Source organism: Neolamprologus multifasciatus, chromosome 9, assembly GCF_963576455.1.
Source record: "Neolamprologus multifasciatus chromosome 9, fNeoMul1.2, whole genome shotgun sequence".
In the NCBI taxonomy this organism is placed as follows: domain Eukaryota; kingdom Metazoa; phylum Chordata; class Actinopteri; order Cichliformes; family Cichlidae; genus Neolamprologus; species Neolamprologus multifasciatus.
The window spans coordinates 22,378,860-22,393,689 of NC_140447.1; the positions used below are offsets into that span (position 1 = coordinate 22,378,860).

At 42.3% G+C, this 14,830-nt stretch overlaps 1 protein-coding gene across 7 annotated transcripts in view; it reads left to right on the plus strand.

Annotated features, from left to right (window-relative positions):
- slc4a2b (solute carrier family 4 member 2b) overlaps positions 1 to 14,830 on the plus strand; it is a 47,301-nt gene that overhangs the window by 20,271 nt on the left and 12,200 nt on the right. For 6 of the 7 annotated variants that reach the window (XM_085172584.1, XM_085172585.1, XM_085172586.1 and 3 more), the window contains exons 4-7: positions 8,176 to 8,344; positions 8,433 to 8,659; positions 9,385 to 9,509; positions 10,366 to 10,586. In XM_085172584.1, the coding sequence (XP_085028710.1) occupies positions 8,176 to 8,344; positions 8,433 to 8,659; positions 9,385 to 9,509; positions 10,366 to 10,586 (742 nt within the window). Of the gene's footprint in view, positions 1 to 8,175; positions 8,345 to 8,432; positions 8,660 to 9,384; positions 9,510 to 10,365; positions 10,587 to 12,291; positions 14,507 to 14,830 lie in introns of those variants that run through there. The other variant, XM_085172590.1, reaches the window with a different exon arrangement.

Below are 14,830 nucleotides of genomic sequence, written 5' to 3' on the forward strand. Positions count from 1 at the left end.
TTAACGCAGAGAATTAAAAGCATTTAGATGAAATTTGATCCACTAAATGCAATTACTGATCTATTGAGATATCTATAGATAAATACAGATATAGAGAGATATAGATATATATTCCAAGGTGATCCCAAGCCAGCTAAAAGATGCAATGTCTACTGCATGTCCTTGGTTTGCCTAGGGGCCTCCTCCCTGCAGGACATGCTTGTTTCCCCTCACCTAGGAGGTGTCCAGTCACCACAGCTGGCTCCATTCGATGTGGAGGAGTAGTGGCTCTACTCTGAGCTCCTCCTGAATGACTGAGTCTCTAAGGGTCCAGACAGCCCTTAGAGGAAGATCATTTCCGCTGCTTGTTTCTGCAGCCTCATTCTTTTAATCATTCCCCACAGCTCGAGGCAATACGTGAGGGTAGGAACGTACATCAAAACACAAAAGTAAAGTGAAAGTGAAACTGTCGATTTTTACCGATAAATCGACAGTTTCACTTTTACACTCGGCTCTCTCCACCCCAACAGACTGATTTAGCATCCACATCACTGCAGATGCTGCACTAATCTGTCTGTTAGTCTCCTGCTCGCACATTAACAGGACACTGAGATACTTGGAGCACCAACTCATTGAACTGCACCCATTTCCAGGTGTGGCCTTGAGATTGGAGGTAATAGTTCTACAACTGTAACGGGTGGATTGTTTTTTAATTGATTTATTGATTTATTTATATCCAACTCTTCCTTGAGTTATACTACTAAGGCTTAAATTTAGGGATGTTGCTGCTTCGATTGACAGGTATGCCGACTTGGGCAACCTTTGCCAGTCAGTGAACTGGACCTCTCAACCATGTTTGTGCTGCTACTGCATTTAAGCATTTAAATGAAGTCATCTGACTAATATTATACCCTGCTGTGGATAGATGGATGCATACCTTTGCGTATGACTGTTTATCTTAAATTCTGCACAGCTCACATCTAATCAGCACTTCAGGATCAGATTATTTCCGTGATCAAAATCATCATAACTAAATAATAATAATGATACTGATAACAACTAAATAAACTTCCTGTTCCTGACAAAGTGAAAAGGGTAAAATGCTGTTTATTTAGAAGCAGTAAATTCCTAATACAGTGCCTTTAGATGCACAGACATCCAGTTTGTGTATAATACCAAAGGCATTAGTTGCTATGAAGAACATGGTGCAAAGGGCAGAGCTCCTGTGTTCATTTACAGCACTCTGCATGTCTTTATTGTGTTTGTACTTAGTAGGTTTATGGCAGTCAACAGTCTTACTGAGCCTGTGATCCATAATTTCTTTTGACTGTGATGAGATTTGCCAGTTGGTAGCACAAAGATAAAAAAAATTCTGGGTAAATGATTAACTCCTGAGCGGTGTGTGTGTGTGTGTGTGTGTGTGTGTGTGTGTGTGTGTGTGTGTGTGTGTGTGTGTGTGGTCAAGGAGTGGTCAGGTACTCCACTCTGGATTTTATGTGCTGACATTTTGAAACTAATATCAGTGGTTGTCGCCTTCCTGCCGTGAAGATCTGCCCTGGTCACGTGACTGGGGCAAACTGAAATGGAAACGCGTCGCCTTCTAGGAAAGGAGCCAGCACTACCTTGATACAAGAAAACCAAAACTGTCTCTGAGGTTCACATCGCAAAAACGCCTGTAATGTCATTTGATGGACTTCCTGTATAAGGTGAGTTTGTCGCCTTTGTGCATAGGCCGTTTGTGTGACATTTTGGCTTGATGTTATCTTTCCCCGCTTTCCCCGAACAGAGATTGTTCCAAATGTTGTCTGACTTTGCTTCTTAAGGTAAACCTAACCTCAGCACGACCCCTGCAGCTGTTTAATGTTCAGTATTGTTCTTGAGGGTTTTTTTTTCTATGCCCAGTAGCTCATTTCCTTTTCTCCTTAAGCTGCAAAAATAGAAGTTAATAATTACTTCCTTATGTCATCTTAATGCATGAGTAGTTGTAGATAGTCACTCCTCTGATGGTCAGCAGTGAGATTATGAGAGTTTTCTTCACAGGGGCTTACAGAGATTTTTATTTTTTTAGTGGTTGTAACCAAACCACAACGAGTTAACTATTAAATTGCAAAGCAAACAAGGAAATGAACTTCCTACAAAAAATAACGGGGCAAGTGTTGTGGGAGTGTTCTCTGTTACTTCTCTCCTTGGAAAGGAAATTCTGAAGTCACGGTTTCTTACAGAACATCTGCTGGTTGGTGACCCTAAGCTAGCTAACTCCATTCTCTCGGGGTGCAACACATGCTTCCTTCTGCCCCTGCTGCTGCGTAGGTCACCTTGTTAGGAATGTAAACAGAGCATGGAGAAATGGCTTAGTCAGTCCACATTAGCAAATTAACTGAGTCAGTGTTAGAATTATTGGGGAGGATCCTTTATTTTCTCCCCTGTAATAGTTGTTATAGTTTACACGTCTGTGAGCCTCGTTGGGTCCACTTTAGTTTAAGTGACGTAAAATTTGTCATCAGTGATTTTGAGAACTGCAGGTTTAGACTATTAAACGTTGTTTTTTAATGGGAAATGTTACACTTAACTGACACTCGGACTGTTGTGGAGAACAGCATCAATAAGCTAATAAGGAGAGAAAACTTAGTAGCCTGTTAGAGTAGAATTATTTCAGCTTATTGGTGCTGCCCTCCACAACTGTGGCGTTTCTCACAACTGTGGCGTTTCTCACGAGGTTCCATTCCCGCTTTACAGGTTTTAGTATGTAGAGCTTTATAAACATGGTACACGTGATTCCAATTGTTATGTTAAGGGATGCTACGAAAAAATATTAAAAAATCAGCTTTAAACAGGATAGATGGCCTCTTGTTGCAGGTTAAAATGAAAATATTCTTTGCCTGTTGACTATTTCACAATCGTAATCACGCCCCCCTCTTTGATTCCTTTTAGGGAGTCATTTCAATCTCCCTTGAACTTCACGTGGAGATTGAAATGCACACTTTGTCTTTGCGGCATTGAACTTTGACCTTTCAGTCAACTCTTTCAGTGAGCCGTTGGTCGTCTGTGATTGGGATCAGCCCTCTGTGGTTTGCACTACCTCCTCTTTCACACTTTTTTTTTTTTTAATCATTCTAGCTTCATTCTTCCTGTGACGTGTATCTGACTCCCTCTGTATGTGACTCATCTCACTTGAGTTTGTAAACTCAGTTTGTCAGTTGGACATTTTAAATAAAATGAGGCGTAGAAGCACGACCCCAGGCTGTGTATACTACCAAATTGCGTCAGACTGATGGCTGGGAAAAGCAAAACTTTAAACATGGCCTTTTTAATGCATGATGCAACAGGAAGGTTGTTGAAATCAATGTTTGTAATAGAAATTTAAGCGCTGGCTGAGGTAACACCTCGGTTACAACTCTTCTGCTTTCACACACTGTTCTGGAAAACTGAGCACAATCTGCAGTGGGATTTTCTTGCAGTTGATTTACTTTAAAGATATGAGTTAATACAGCGACACATCAGCCACGATGTACAACATGATCACTACAGTGTCTGCACCCCCGCCTCCACTTTGCTTCCAAGTGCTGACTGTGGAGGATTTGAGACTGCCTCACCACACAAATAATCTCCTGCAGCCTCCACATGCTGAGTGTTGGTTTCTTTCTACAACAGTCTCTGCACATGCATGCCACTTACTAAAACCTGCATTAAAAATGGATGCATTACATGTTTCAGCAGTCTTAGTGCGGCAGACACAGTAAACTAATTTTGAAAGGAAATCTTTCACAAGTGGATAAAGGTTTTAAAATTGGCAAATACATTATTTGATAAACCCTGTTAGCTATTTGAAAATCTCTTTTAACAAAATATATTTTTTTTGAGGAGAAGCTAACTAGACATGCCCCTTTTAAAATTATCCATCCATATTTCTTTTGCCGCATATGTGGGATCAGGTCATGCAGGAAGCAGTCGGGCAGACTTTCCTCGCCCTGGCCACGTCTTCCAGCTCATCCAGGGGGATACAAAGTTGTTCCCAAGCCAGCTGAGAGAGATAATATCTTCAGAGTCCTGGGTTTTTCCCAGGACCTGTTTCCAGTAGGACATACTTGAAATACATGCCTAGGAATTGTCCAGGAGGCATCCTAGTCAGATGCCCCAACCACCTCAACTGGCTCCTTTTGACACAGACAGACCTCCTTACCCCATTTCTAATGCGTGACTCATGCTTCGAAGGCAAATCTATGATGTAACTTACAATGTAATTGTGAATTCATTTTAACCTTATGCTATAACCTTTGATGTGCACCTCCTGAGAAATTCAACTACACATCAGACTGATGCAGCTCACAACGGTGTGAATGGCGTGGAGGGTTGCAGTGTAGGGTCAAGAGTGACTTCTGGTTTCGTCATAAATCAGATTTCCCAAAGAAGTCAAAATCAAGTTTAACACAGTCCAGGACACTGATTCTAAAGGAAACTCCTTTCTGTGGCTCACGCTAAACCCCTCCACCTGAGGTAGAAACGTTCCCCTGACCAGGAGAGGGCACGCCACCCTTTTCCAGCTGAGAACCATGATCTCGGACTTGGAGGTGCTGAATCTCATTCTCGACGTCTCATACTTGACCACAAACGGCTCCGGTGCAAGCTGGAGGTCACCACCTGTTGAAGCCAACAGAATGACATCATCTGCAAAGTGTAAAGGTGAAATCCAGCCACTACCTCGCTACTATTATCTTGGTGTTGACTTCTACTTGACTGATGATTTAACTTGCGTTATAATATTTTAGATGTAACGCGAGTGGATAGACTCCTGTCGGGTTGCTCCAACACAAAAGAGCTGAGCCAAAGATAAACAGGCCTTAATGTGGGTAAATAATTGAAATTCGCTGAATCACACATGACTCAGTTGGCACTGAATTAATATTAAATGCTCTAACCTAGGTGTATGCTTTAAAGTGCTATCAAAGCAGTGGAATGGTAATGCCTTGAAGAGAACAGCACAGTGCAGCTATGAACTGCATCCAGCCTCACATACAACTCACTATAAACTTTTTCCTTGTCTTTACCACCTCTCTTTCCTGTATACCTCGCTTCCCAGTACTCCTGTCTACTTTCTTAAACATCCTGCCTATCCCACTTATTCTCTATCAACCTCTTTCTTTGAACACTTTCTTGTACTCCCTCATTCCACAGCCAAGTTTCTTTGTCCTCTTTCCTCTGTCCAGAGGACACACCGAACACCTTCTTGGCACTACTGCTGAACTTTCCCCCGTCATCTGATAACTCTTCCGTAGCACCCAGACCCCGTCTCAAGTCCTCCCAGGACTCTGTGCAATGTTCTTCCTTCTTCAGCTCACAACGATTGAAATCCTAAACTGTTTTTTTCTCTGTATTGGATCCATTAGATTGCATTACATTAGCTCCCTCAACTGCTAATTCTCATACATGGACATAGATCATTTGTTGAAATAGCTGAACCACTTTTACAGGATTGATGAAGAGTGTGCTTAGATTGAATTATGCTTGTACTAATGCATTTAAACTTCTCTCATTTTCTGGCTAAAGCTAAAATATTAAAATGTCTTAAACTCAGTTTTGCCGGGTCTCAAACCGCACATCTCTAGCCTGGTCTACACATTTGGATCATGCAATGCAAATTCAGTATTAAGAGTGTGCTTTATTGTCTGACTCAACCTTTCAGGCTTTTCACATGTTTAAAAAAGCATTGACTGTAAAATGGCTAACTTAACAGTTCTAGCTCATGCCAAAAACTGGAAATGCTTATGAAACAAACTGTGTTGTGTGTTTAAGGTGGGTCACACTTTTGTTTTTCTTTTCGCCTTAATGAATATATTTGAGCAACGTGCATAAACTCGAGCTCTTGGAAAGAGTCTATTTTCACACTGCTCTTTGGTTCCATGTCAAGTTCAATTAGTTTAATTTAAAGTAGTACTCGAAAAAGTAGATTCTGTTCATCTCTTTTCAGTGTGAGAAAACGTGTGTCCAGCTTTTTTAGGTTTTCTTTACCTGGATGATTGAGCGTGCATCAAAATCATTTAATGTACTGTTAAAAAGTCTTAAATGTAGCTGTAGACATGTGGGGAAAACAGCTGTATTTGTTAGTTTCTGTAATTGAGACAGACTGTAATTCACAGGTCAGATTTTAGTCACTTTTGAGTCTTTCATGTTTCTTTTCAGCCCGTTGCTTAACATTACTTCTGTCAATATTAGCCTTCAAAAAAAAGTGTTAGAGGTTTAGATCATATGCACTTACAGCACCCAGGTAAATATTTAGACTTCATGTGGAAAACGTGGGGATGAATGTCAGGGTCGGGTTTTGTTCTTGACTGTTTAAACACGGCTTGTCCTTTCAGGCCACACTTGTCCTCAAAGCGAGAATGCGAGTCTTGTTTGTTCGGCCTCGGCACAATACGCAACCTGGTGAAGGTGGCAGGCTGGGCGATAGGGTTCTGATTATGGTATCACGAGGCCTTGATAAGCAGGGGGAGAGGGATATCTCCTGCCTGCAGTTCTTTAATAGAGGTGCTGAGTGAAGTAAGAGATCCAGTTTTGTCATGGTGGAGGGCGCTGACGCTTGTTGTCACCAAAAGCCGTGCTTTTGATAAAGCTCACGTCATGAGCGAGGTAAGTCACTGAAACTGCAGAAGAAGTGTTGATCTTCTTCAATTTACTTGTTTTTTTTTTTTTTTTTTTTTTTTTTTCCTACTGTGCTTCCCTCAGCTTGTTCTCATACGTGCCATCGGTTGTGGAAAATTCTTGCACCCCTTCGAGAATCCTTCACACGTTGCTTCCACCTCGAGGGATTCACCGTGAAACCATGATATGAATGAGGGCCCTGTAAAAACAAACAACGAGATCATTTAGCTACACTCTGAGGGCTTCACTCGTCCGGATAATGCGCTGCAGGGTTTTGGATCAGTAATTAAGTGCTGAACGGTTGATGGTGATGTGGATGCAGGCTGATGCTTCAGTTCATAGCAAAATAGCACAGATCTGCTTGGTTATTGGTCCTTAAAGCTGAATTCTTGACTCTGGAGGTCACTGAGGGGCAGTGAGTCTGCTTACTCCTGTTTTTAGGCACTTGTAAAAAAAAAGGGGGGGGGGTGGAGAGAGATCTGAGAAATTGAACCTTGGGTCAATATTGAACGTTTGCTTGAAAGCCTTTTATTTTCAGCCCGTCCTCCGTTCAGCAGAGGGCTTACCGCTGCTGTCACCTTTGTGTGGCATGCAAAAAGAAGCATGGTGTTACAGGCTATGGGAGTCAGTTTTCCACACTCTTCCTGCACATGCCTGCATGTCTGATCATCTGTTGACCTTTAATTATGATTAACCAGAAAGTTTCCCGCTTACATTTTCTCATCTCGATGGACTTCATAATCTTCGTGTGTCTAGGGGACCTTTGTACATCACACAGGTGCTGTAGAAGGTGTAGAAAATGTGATGTGAGCTATAAAAAAACGCTAATAATATTTTACAGCGTGCTTGTAAGTAATGACATTTTTATTGTCGTTTTAATTGAATTACTAGTAGTTAAACAGAAGTTTTATAGTTTAAACCCATCAGAAAAGTATTTAATAACAATAAAAGTACAGTACCATCTGTGCCAAAACTTTGTGCCTAGACACAAAAGTATGATCACGTTTGCTGTTGCTCCCTGCAGCACAGGAAAGCCTAGTGTAGGACCACCATGTTGGGTGTCCTGGGAACATTTAACAGGGTGTCAAATGACTTGCGATCCCTGAGTTTTGCCACCTGCTGAATGGTGTCTGAGCAGGTACTCTTGTCATATCGCTGCAGTCCATCCTTTTCTCAATATCTCACCGGGAGAGACAGAGCAGGGCTCAGTGGGTTGCTGCGTCGTGCTGCAGGAAAACAGATCTCTTATCACCCATGTGATCCCTGTTGGAACTGATCAAAGCTCATAGCTATGGTTTCTGACTTTAAAGCTCATGTTGAAGAAGACATGACCTAACTGATGTGTTCACAGCTAGGACAGAACGCCCTCTAGTGGTGGTTTTAAGTGAGGCGCACACTTGTTCATTCTGAGCTGGGTTTTCAGCATGCACTCTTAGACATATGCATATCTCTTCTAACATAGGACGAGAGGCGGGGTACACCCTGGACAGGTTGCCAATCTGAAGCATTTCCTCATTCTAATTTCACTGCTGTCTTGTTTATTTTCATCTTTTGTTGCAGCCAGAAGCTCCTGCTGCTTCATCACTACACGGGTCTCCGCGCCCAGAAGAGGAGGATGATGGGGACCTGAATAAAGCCTTGGGTGTCCAGCGCTTCCAGCAGATCCTCACGCCTGCTGCTGCCGTGCCTGATAAGGAGCACCACATTTACCATGACGAAGACATTGAATGTGAGCGTGCAGAAGCTTAATAAAGCATGGAGATGCTTTCAGTTGTGTGCGAACAGCTCTGAGATTGATGTATTTATCTGTGTTTCAGACCACCGGCACTCCTCTCACCACATCCACCGGCCTCTGTCCAAACTGCCCTCTGACGTACGCAGGAGGAAGGGCAGCAAGAAAAGGAAGAAGGATAAAGATCACAAAAGCAGCCATCCTCCCTGCAGTGTCCCCATAGAGGAAGGTGAAGATGAGGAGGAAGAGGAAGAAGAGGGGACAGAGCTAAATTCTGTTCTGTCAGAGTCAGAGAGATCCAAAGATGTGGAGGTAATCATTTTATTATTTGAGTCTTTTGAGTCTTTTTAACAGTGTTTGGGAGCGAATAAGATAAAACCCAGCGAGAAGCGTTATTTGATACAAAAATTGGTTGAAAATGTGTTTTAAATACAAATTTGCTTTGAGAAAATGGAACGATGTGATGTAACTTTTCTCTTTTAAACCAAATTGAAACCTACTGTGTACCTTTAGGCTTGTTCTAATTCAGGGTTAAAAGCTTGAATTATGTTGAATTCTGGCTTTTGCAATAATCTGACAACTTTTCACCTTTGATTTTCTACTTTAAACATAAAGAGACTTTAGACCAGAATAAATGTTGATGGGTTCCTGAGGTTTGGTGGAATTTGAGAAGAAACCCTATACTCTTAAACAAACACTAATCAACACTGAGCAGGCAAAATCCCCCCTTTTAATAAAAGGGAATGTCAAACAGAACCGGACTCGGAGTGGGTGGCTATTTGCCTCAACCCACTTGAATGAGTTTGCATAAAATCAACAAACAATAATCATATGATTGCATGAAACTTTTTGCTCCCTTTGAATTCATACTGAAATCCAGCAACATCTAAATAACTCTGATTTATGTGCAAAAGTCTCCACAGGCTTTGTTTCTCCATTGTCTGGATGTGAGAGACGTTCGATTTATCTGATTGATTTATTTATTTTTGACCGTGTTACAGTAAGCAGCACTCTCACGCTTCCTTTCCCCTCCACAGTTCTTCGTTTCCGAAGATGACCATGTATCCAAAAGTGTCAAAGAGAGCCCACACTCGGTCCGAAAGCTCGACATCGTACCGCAGTCCGGTGTGGGAGGTGAACATGAAGACGCAACTTCCACAGAGTGAGTCAAGTCTGCTTCATAGACTTCAAAAAGAAGTGAAAAAGGGCGTGATTGTTAGGTTGGTAATCATGCCTTACCTGCCGCGATGACTGCTTAATGCATGTTTTTGTCTTTTTTGATGAAATGTCCTCACAGCCATCCTGTTTGGGTGAGAGCACTGAGGCTCACGCCTGTTCGGGGGGCGGGGGTGTGTGATGTACTGTACGTTACCATGTCTCAGGCATCCAGTGAGCCTGCTGGGCATGATCAGATGGACCAGAGTAATCCTGTCCTCAGAGACCCATATATCACCTGTTGCTACTCAGCAGCCCAGACTCCACCTGTGACATTTACTTTGTTCCTTTTTAAAGAAATCTGAGCTTGAAAGAAGCTGCACATACACCTTTTGCTTACTTTGAGTCGATTAGAGATCAGCTTAACCGCAGAAGATTTGTCTTTTAAACCATTCTTACCTAAAGTGGAAGAAGTTGACTTAAAGACGAGGTTGTAAAGTAGCGTTTACGCTAGACGGTAAGTTAATTATGTTTATTTTTGCTGGATATGTGTTGTTAAAATTCTTTGTCCTCTGTCCACTTTTTTGCTTTTTGCAGCTAAATGTGTAACTTGCACCTTGCATGCATTTATCAGAGTAGGAGAAGCAGTAGAAGGCTGTAATACTTCAACAATGTTAGTCCTGTTAAAACGAAATAACTATTGGGAGGATTTTTATGTGTGGTTGAGTGTGCACAGTTCCCAGTTTTTAAGGGGGAAATGTTAAATCCTAAAGATAAAAGATGAAAAACAATCCCTCCTTTTTCACTTGTTTATTTTTTAGCTCTTTTTTTTTTTTACTTAGAATCTTTCTGCTCTTCTTTAGTAAACTGCCTTCATCTGAGCCTTCCAGCCCCACTGCCCAGTCAGTCCCAGCCGAGCACACGCCGCTGACCCGCGTCTCCTCCGCCAGCCGCAGTTACGACCTGACAGAGCGTCGACGCACGGGCAACATGACGGGTGCCGAGCAGGCCAAGTACCAGCGCATCCCCACTGATGAGAGCGAAGCTCAGACGCTGGCCTCTGCTGACCTGGACGGCATCAAGAGTGAGTGTGACTCATTTGGCAAGCAGATACTCAGTGTTGGGAAGGTTACTTTTAAAATGTATTCCATTACAGAATACATTCCCCAAAATGTATTCTGTAACGTATTCAGTTACGTTACTCAATGAGAGTAACGTATTCTGAATACTTTGGATTACTTAATATATTATCATGCTGTTTACAACTACATGAATGTACTATTGCTGTGTGATTTATTACTGTTACTGAAGGTAAACTAGCTTTACTTTGTTGTCTGGGTCAACTTTGCTAGCGAGAGACAGAGAGAGGCGTTGAAAGGCTGCTCCAACGGAACTTATTGTTTTCGGAGGAAAACACGAACACGGTGTACAGTTGAGTCTTAATAGCTTACTTACAACTGGGCTCGTCAGGCACTCTTCTTGGCTGCAGTGGTTATTATTATATTTACATGCTTCCAGCTCACGTTTTTGCTCGATGACAGCTCGTACTTTTTCTCCCTCCCTCGCTCACAGACACATAACGGGTATGGCAGTCCATTCTCCCTGCAGCATGGACTACACTGCCTATGATGCTACATTCTTTAGAGCTATACCGGTAGCATTCTGCCTATTAGCTTAGCACAACAACAACAAAAAGGCCTTTCTCACCCAGGAAACACGCAGAGAGAGAGCGTCACCCTGTAACCATGGCAACCGTAACGCTGCCACCTGGAACAACAGAACGTAGCTGTCAAACAAAACCCAAACAGGCCTGATCCGCCACAATATGAAACAGGAAAGTACCGCCGTGTAATCCATTTATTTCAACAAAGTAACTGTATTCTAAATACCACCTTTTTAAACTGTAACTGTAACGGAATACAGTTACTCATATTTTAAATACGTAACGGCGGTACATGTATTCTGTTACTCCCCAACACTGCAGATACTAATCGTGGCTTAAGCCTACACCGACTAAAAGTGTAAAGGGGTATTTGACATAGGTGCCCTCCAGCTAGCCTTCTGTGGTTGTGTTTGAGGGGTGTTTGGGCTGTGTAATGTAAGCAATAAAGCGTTTCTCTCCTGCTTTTTATTGGCTGTTGATATTGTTAAAAGAGGACTCGTTACCTCTTTATGTTGTGTATATGTGTATTCTGGTAAATATGTAGCATTCTTTTTATCTGTATACTGAGATCACCAGTGGCTCACATGACTGCCTGTATGTAAAATGAGCCCCTTGTAATGATAAACCCAACAGATAATCATCTCCCTACTCTGCAGTTTCTGTCTGCTTTACAAAATGATGATTGTTACAGCTTGCGAGGTTGGACAAAAAATAGTACAAAGTATACTTACCTGCTCAGCAGTACATAGTGACTTATTGTTAAACTTAGATGTTTTCTTAAAAAAAACGACAGTGATTAAACAGCATAATCCACCAAATCTCAGGCTGTAAAGGTGTGTTATTGTTTCTGCATCCTTGAGACTCCGGTGGGCCATATGACTTCAATTTCATCATCAGGTGAAGAGTGCAGGGCTTTGTGTGCCCAAAAGAGTGCTTGCTAGCTTTTTGCGCATGTCCAGACTCTTATGAGGAGAGACAATATACTATAGTACAACAACTCTGCACACACTCTTCAGGTGGATTCCAGAGAAAGCACAACAGGTATGACTACTCGTCGGTGGTGTCTCCAGCTGTTTGTGTCTGTGTGTCTGCTTTACTCTTTGCCTAAGACTAAGTATTTATACGCAGTTTGTGGGCAAAATGTGTGAGGTGATGGATCTATTAGAGTATTTGATTTTATTTATTAGTAAAAAATCCAACCCTTGCTTTTATTGATTTATTCAACAAAACTAATAAGGTTGTCATAGGTAGAGAGGTGGGATACAGGTCATTGCGGTGATACAGATAATCACATATTTACAATCATCAGTTAACTTAACATGGATGTCTCTGGACTGTGAATGCAAAAAAGAGTCCCATTGATGGTCAATCAATGGGACTTCACTTTTTTTGTGTTTTATCCTGGTTTGAAAATGTTTCATGGATAATAAAGATAAAGCCCCTGCATTTCCTGCTTCTAAATTCATATAAAACTGATGTTATTGTAGTCTTCGGCTGATTCAAAATCCCGCGGCGAGAATATCACCCCATTAGAGCACTTCACTGTCAGACTGTGGGCTTACTTGTTGGATCGTAGAGTCTCCAAAGGCTCCAAACTGTGAATTTGGGAAACAGACACCCTCTTCACTTTTAAGAACAGGCTTAAAACTTTCCTTTTTGATAAAACTTCAAGAAGGGGCTGGATTAGATGACCCTGAACCCTCCTGTAGTCACGCTGCAATAAGCCTAGGCCTCTGAAGAAGAAGCACCGTGGGAAGCCCACACTCATTTCTTTTCACTGTATTTGCATTAGCAGTTATTAAACTCTGGCACTCCACATTGTGTCTTTCTCCCGTCCGTCTCTGCTCACCCTAACTGTCAGATGGCCTCTCCTCCCCGAGCCTGGTTCTGCGGAAGATTTCTTCCTGTTAAAAGGGAGTTTTTCCTTCCCACAGTCACTAAGTGCTTGTTCAGAGGGGCTGTGTGATTGTTGGTTTTCTATCTAATATTTTAGGTTCTTTGCCTTACAATAAAAGTGCCTTGATGCGAGTAGATTATTCTTTTGTTTTCAGGAAATCTCCTAAGTGCATCTTTTACAAAAAGTTTAAAACCTTTGTCTAAACACACTGTTGGGAATGTCATTTAAAAATATGGTATTACTTACGCATTGCTCTTTCTTGTAGATATCATTTGCTGTTAATCTTCACCAGCATTAACACAAACTTTGTACTAAAACATGTTTTGCGTGTTAAAGAAGCTGGAAGAATGATTAAATACAGCTGAACTGATAGTTAGTCACTTTGCTTAGATTCCTTCGCAAACATCAGGATGAAGGTGTGGGGCCCTTCTCTGTTTGACTGCAGACTGCTTTCCACTGCCCTGTGACATTCCCAGCCCCAAGCCCAGCGTGGGGTAGTGTCCAGGGCCGAGGTGATTTGCGTCAGGGAGCCGACTCCTCCGCAGAGAGCAGCAGCTTATCAGAAACTGTGGCAGACAGGCCTGCATTATTAAATTAGCTGTTCCCGCTGTCAGATGAGGCCCCTGGACTCGGGCCTGAGCCAACATGGTGGCTAATTGTTAAATCCGGACCTCTGTTTCCAACCTTTAATCATTAAAGGAGTGAAACCAGAGGAAGAATTAAGTAGACCCGAGGGCCAAAACAAGGCAGCTGAGGATGGAAGTGTGGGCGTGATATTTGGTCATTATGAAAGAGGTGAGCCTGCAAACAGGTTCACTGTCACATACTTTCTGTCCTCTTTTATCTACCTCCCGCCACCCTAAATCATCCTGGGAAAGTGTCCGTCTCTGGCTGCCGCTCAACAATAGGAATTATTAGCTCACTGTCCCTCCCCTTTTGTTCGACCCGAGCAAATTAGCACCTCTGCTCACTGATGCATTCTGAAAGCTTCAGCCCCGGCGGGGGTCAGGAGCCGGTCAAGAAGTGGCGACTTTTTCCAATTTGTCAAAACAAGTCCCACACTTCAGTTTGAGCAGCGAGGAGGGAGGAGGGTTGGGGTCACGCAGTAAGGTGGCTGCGCCAGCGCCAGATGCTCTCGATGCCTGCAGCAGAAACCCTCCTCTTCCTTAACGCCAGCCAGGGCTCATTTTTTTCGAGGTTCTGCCCCAAAGTGCAGGCAAACATCATGTAGTGACCTGACAAGGGGCCCTCCCAATAAAACTTGAAGGTTGTACGAGTGACGCGAGAACGAATGAGGTAGCAGATGAAAATCTCAGTTCTGAACAGAATTTCATCTTTTGTCCTGGCGAGGCCTGCCCGGTTATCAGATAATGAGTTAAAGCCTTGATGAAGAACCAGAAAAGCCTCAGTGTTTTTTACATAGGATATGCAAGCTCTGATAATGGTAAGCTTTGATATTTTTTAAGGAAAATTTAACTCGTTTTTGTGTTGAATGTGTTTTAACTTATTAACAGACCAATTTAGAATAAACAGGATGTCACAAAAGGTTGTAGTAGAAGTCCTGAAAATATAATAAACTTGGATGTTGTGGTTGTATGTTTGAGTGAGCTCAGAGAAAAGATGCTTGTTCAACAGATGCAGACTGTCATTTAAGGTTGATGTGAGCTTTGAGGTTTGTGTAGGCTTTCCTGTTCAATGATCCAGTTTTCATGGCCACAGTTAATGCATTTAAATGTGGGATTGAGTCGAGGCTCCCTTATGGTCTCAA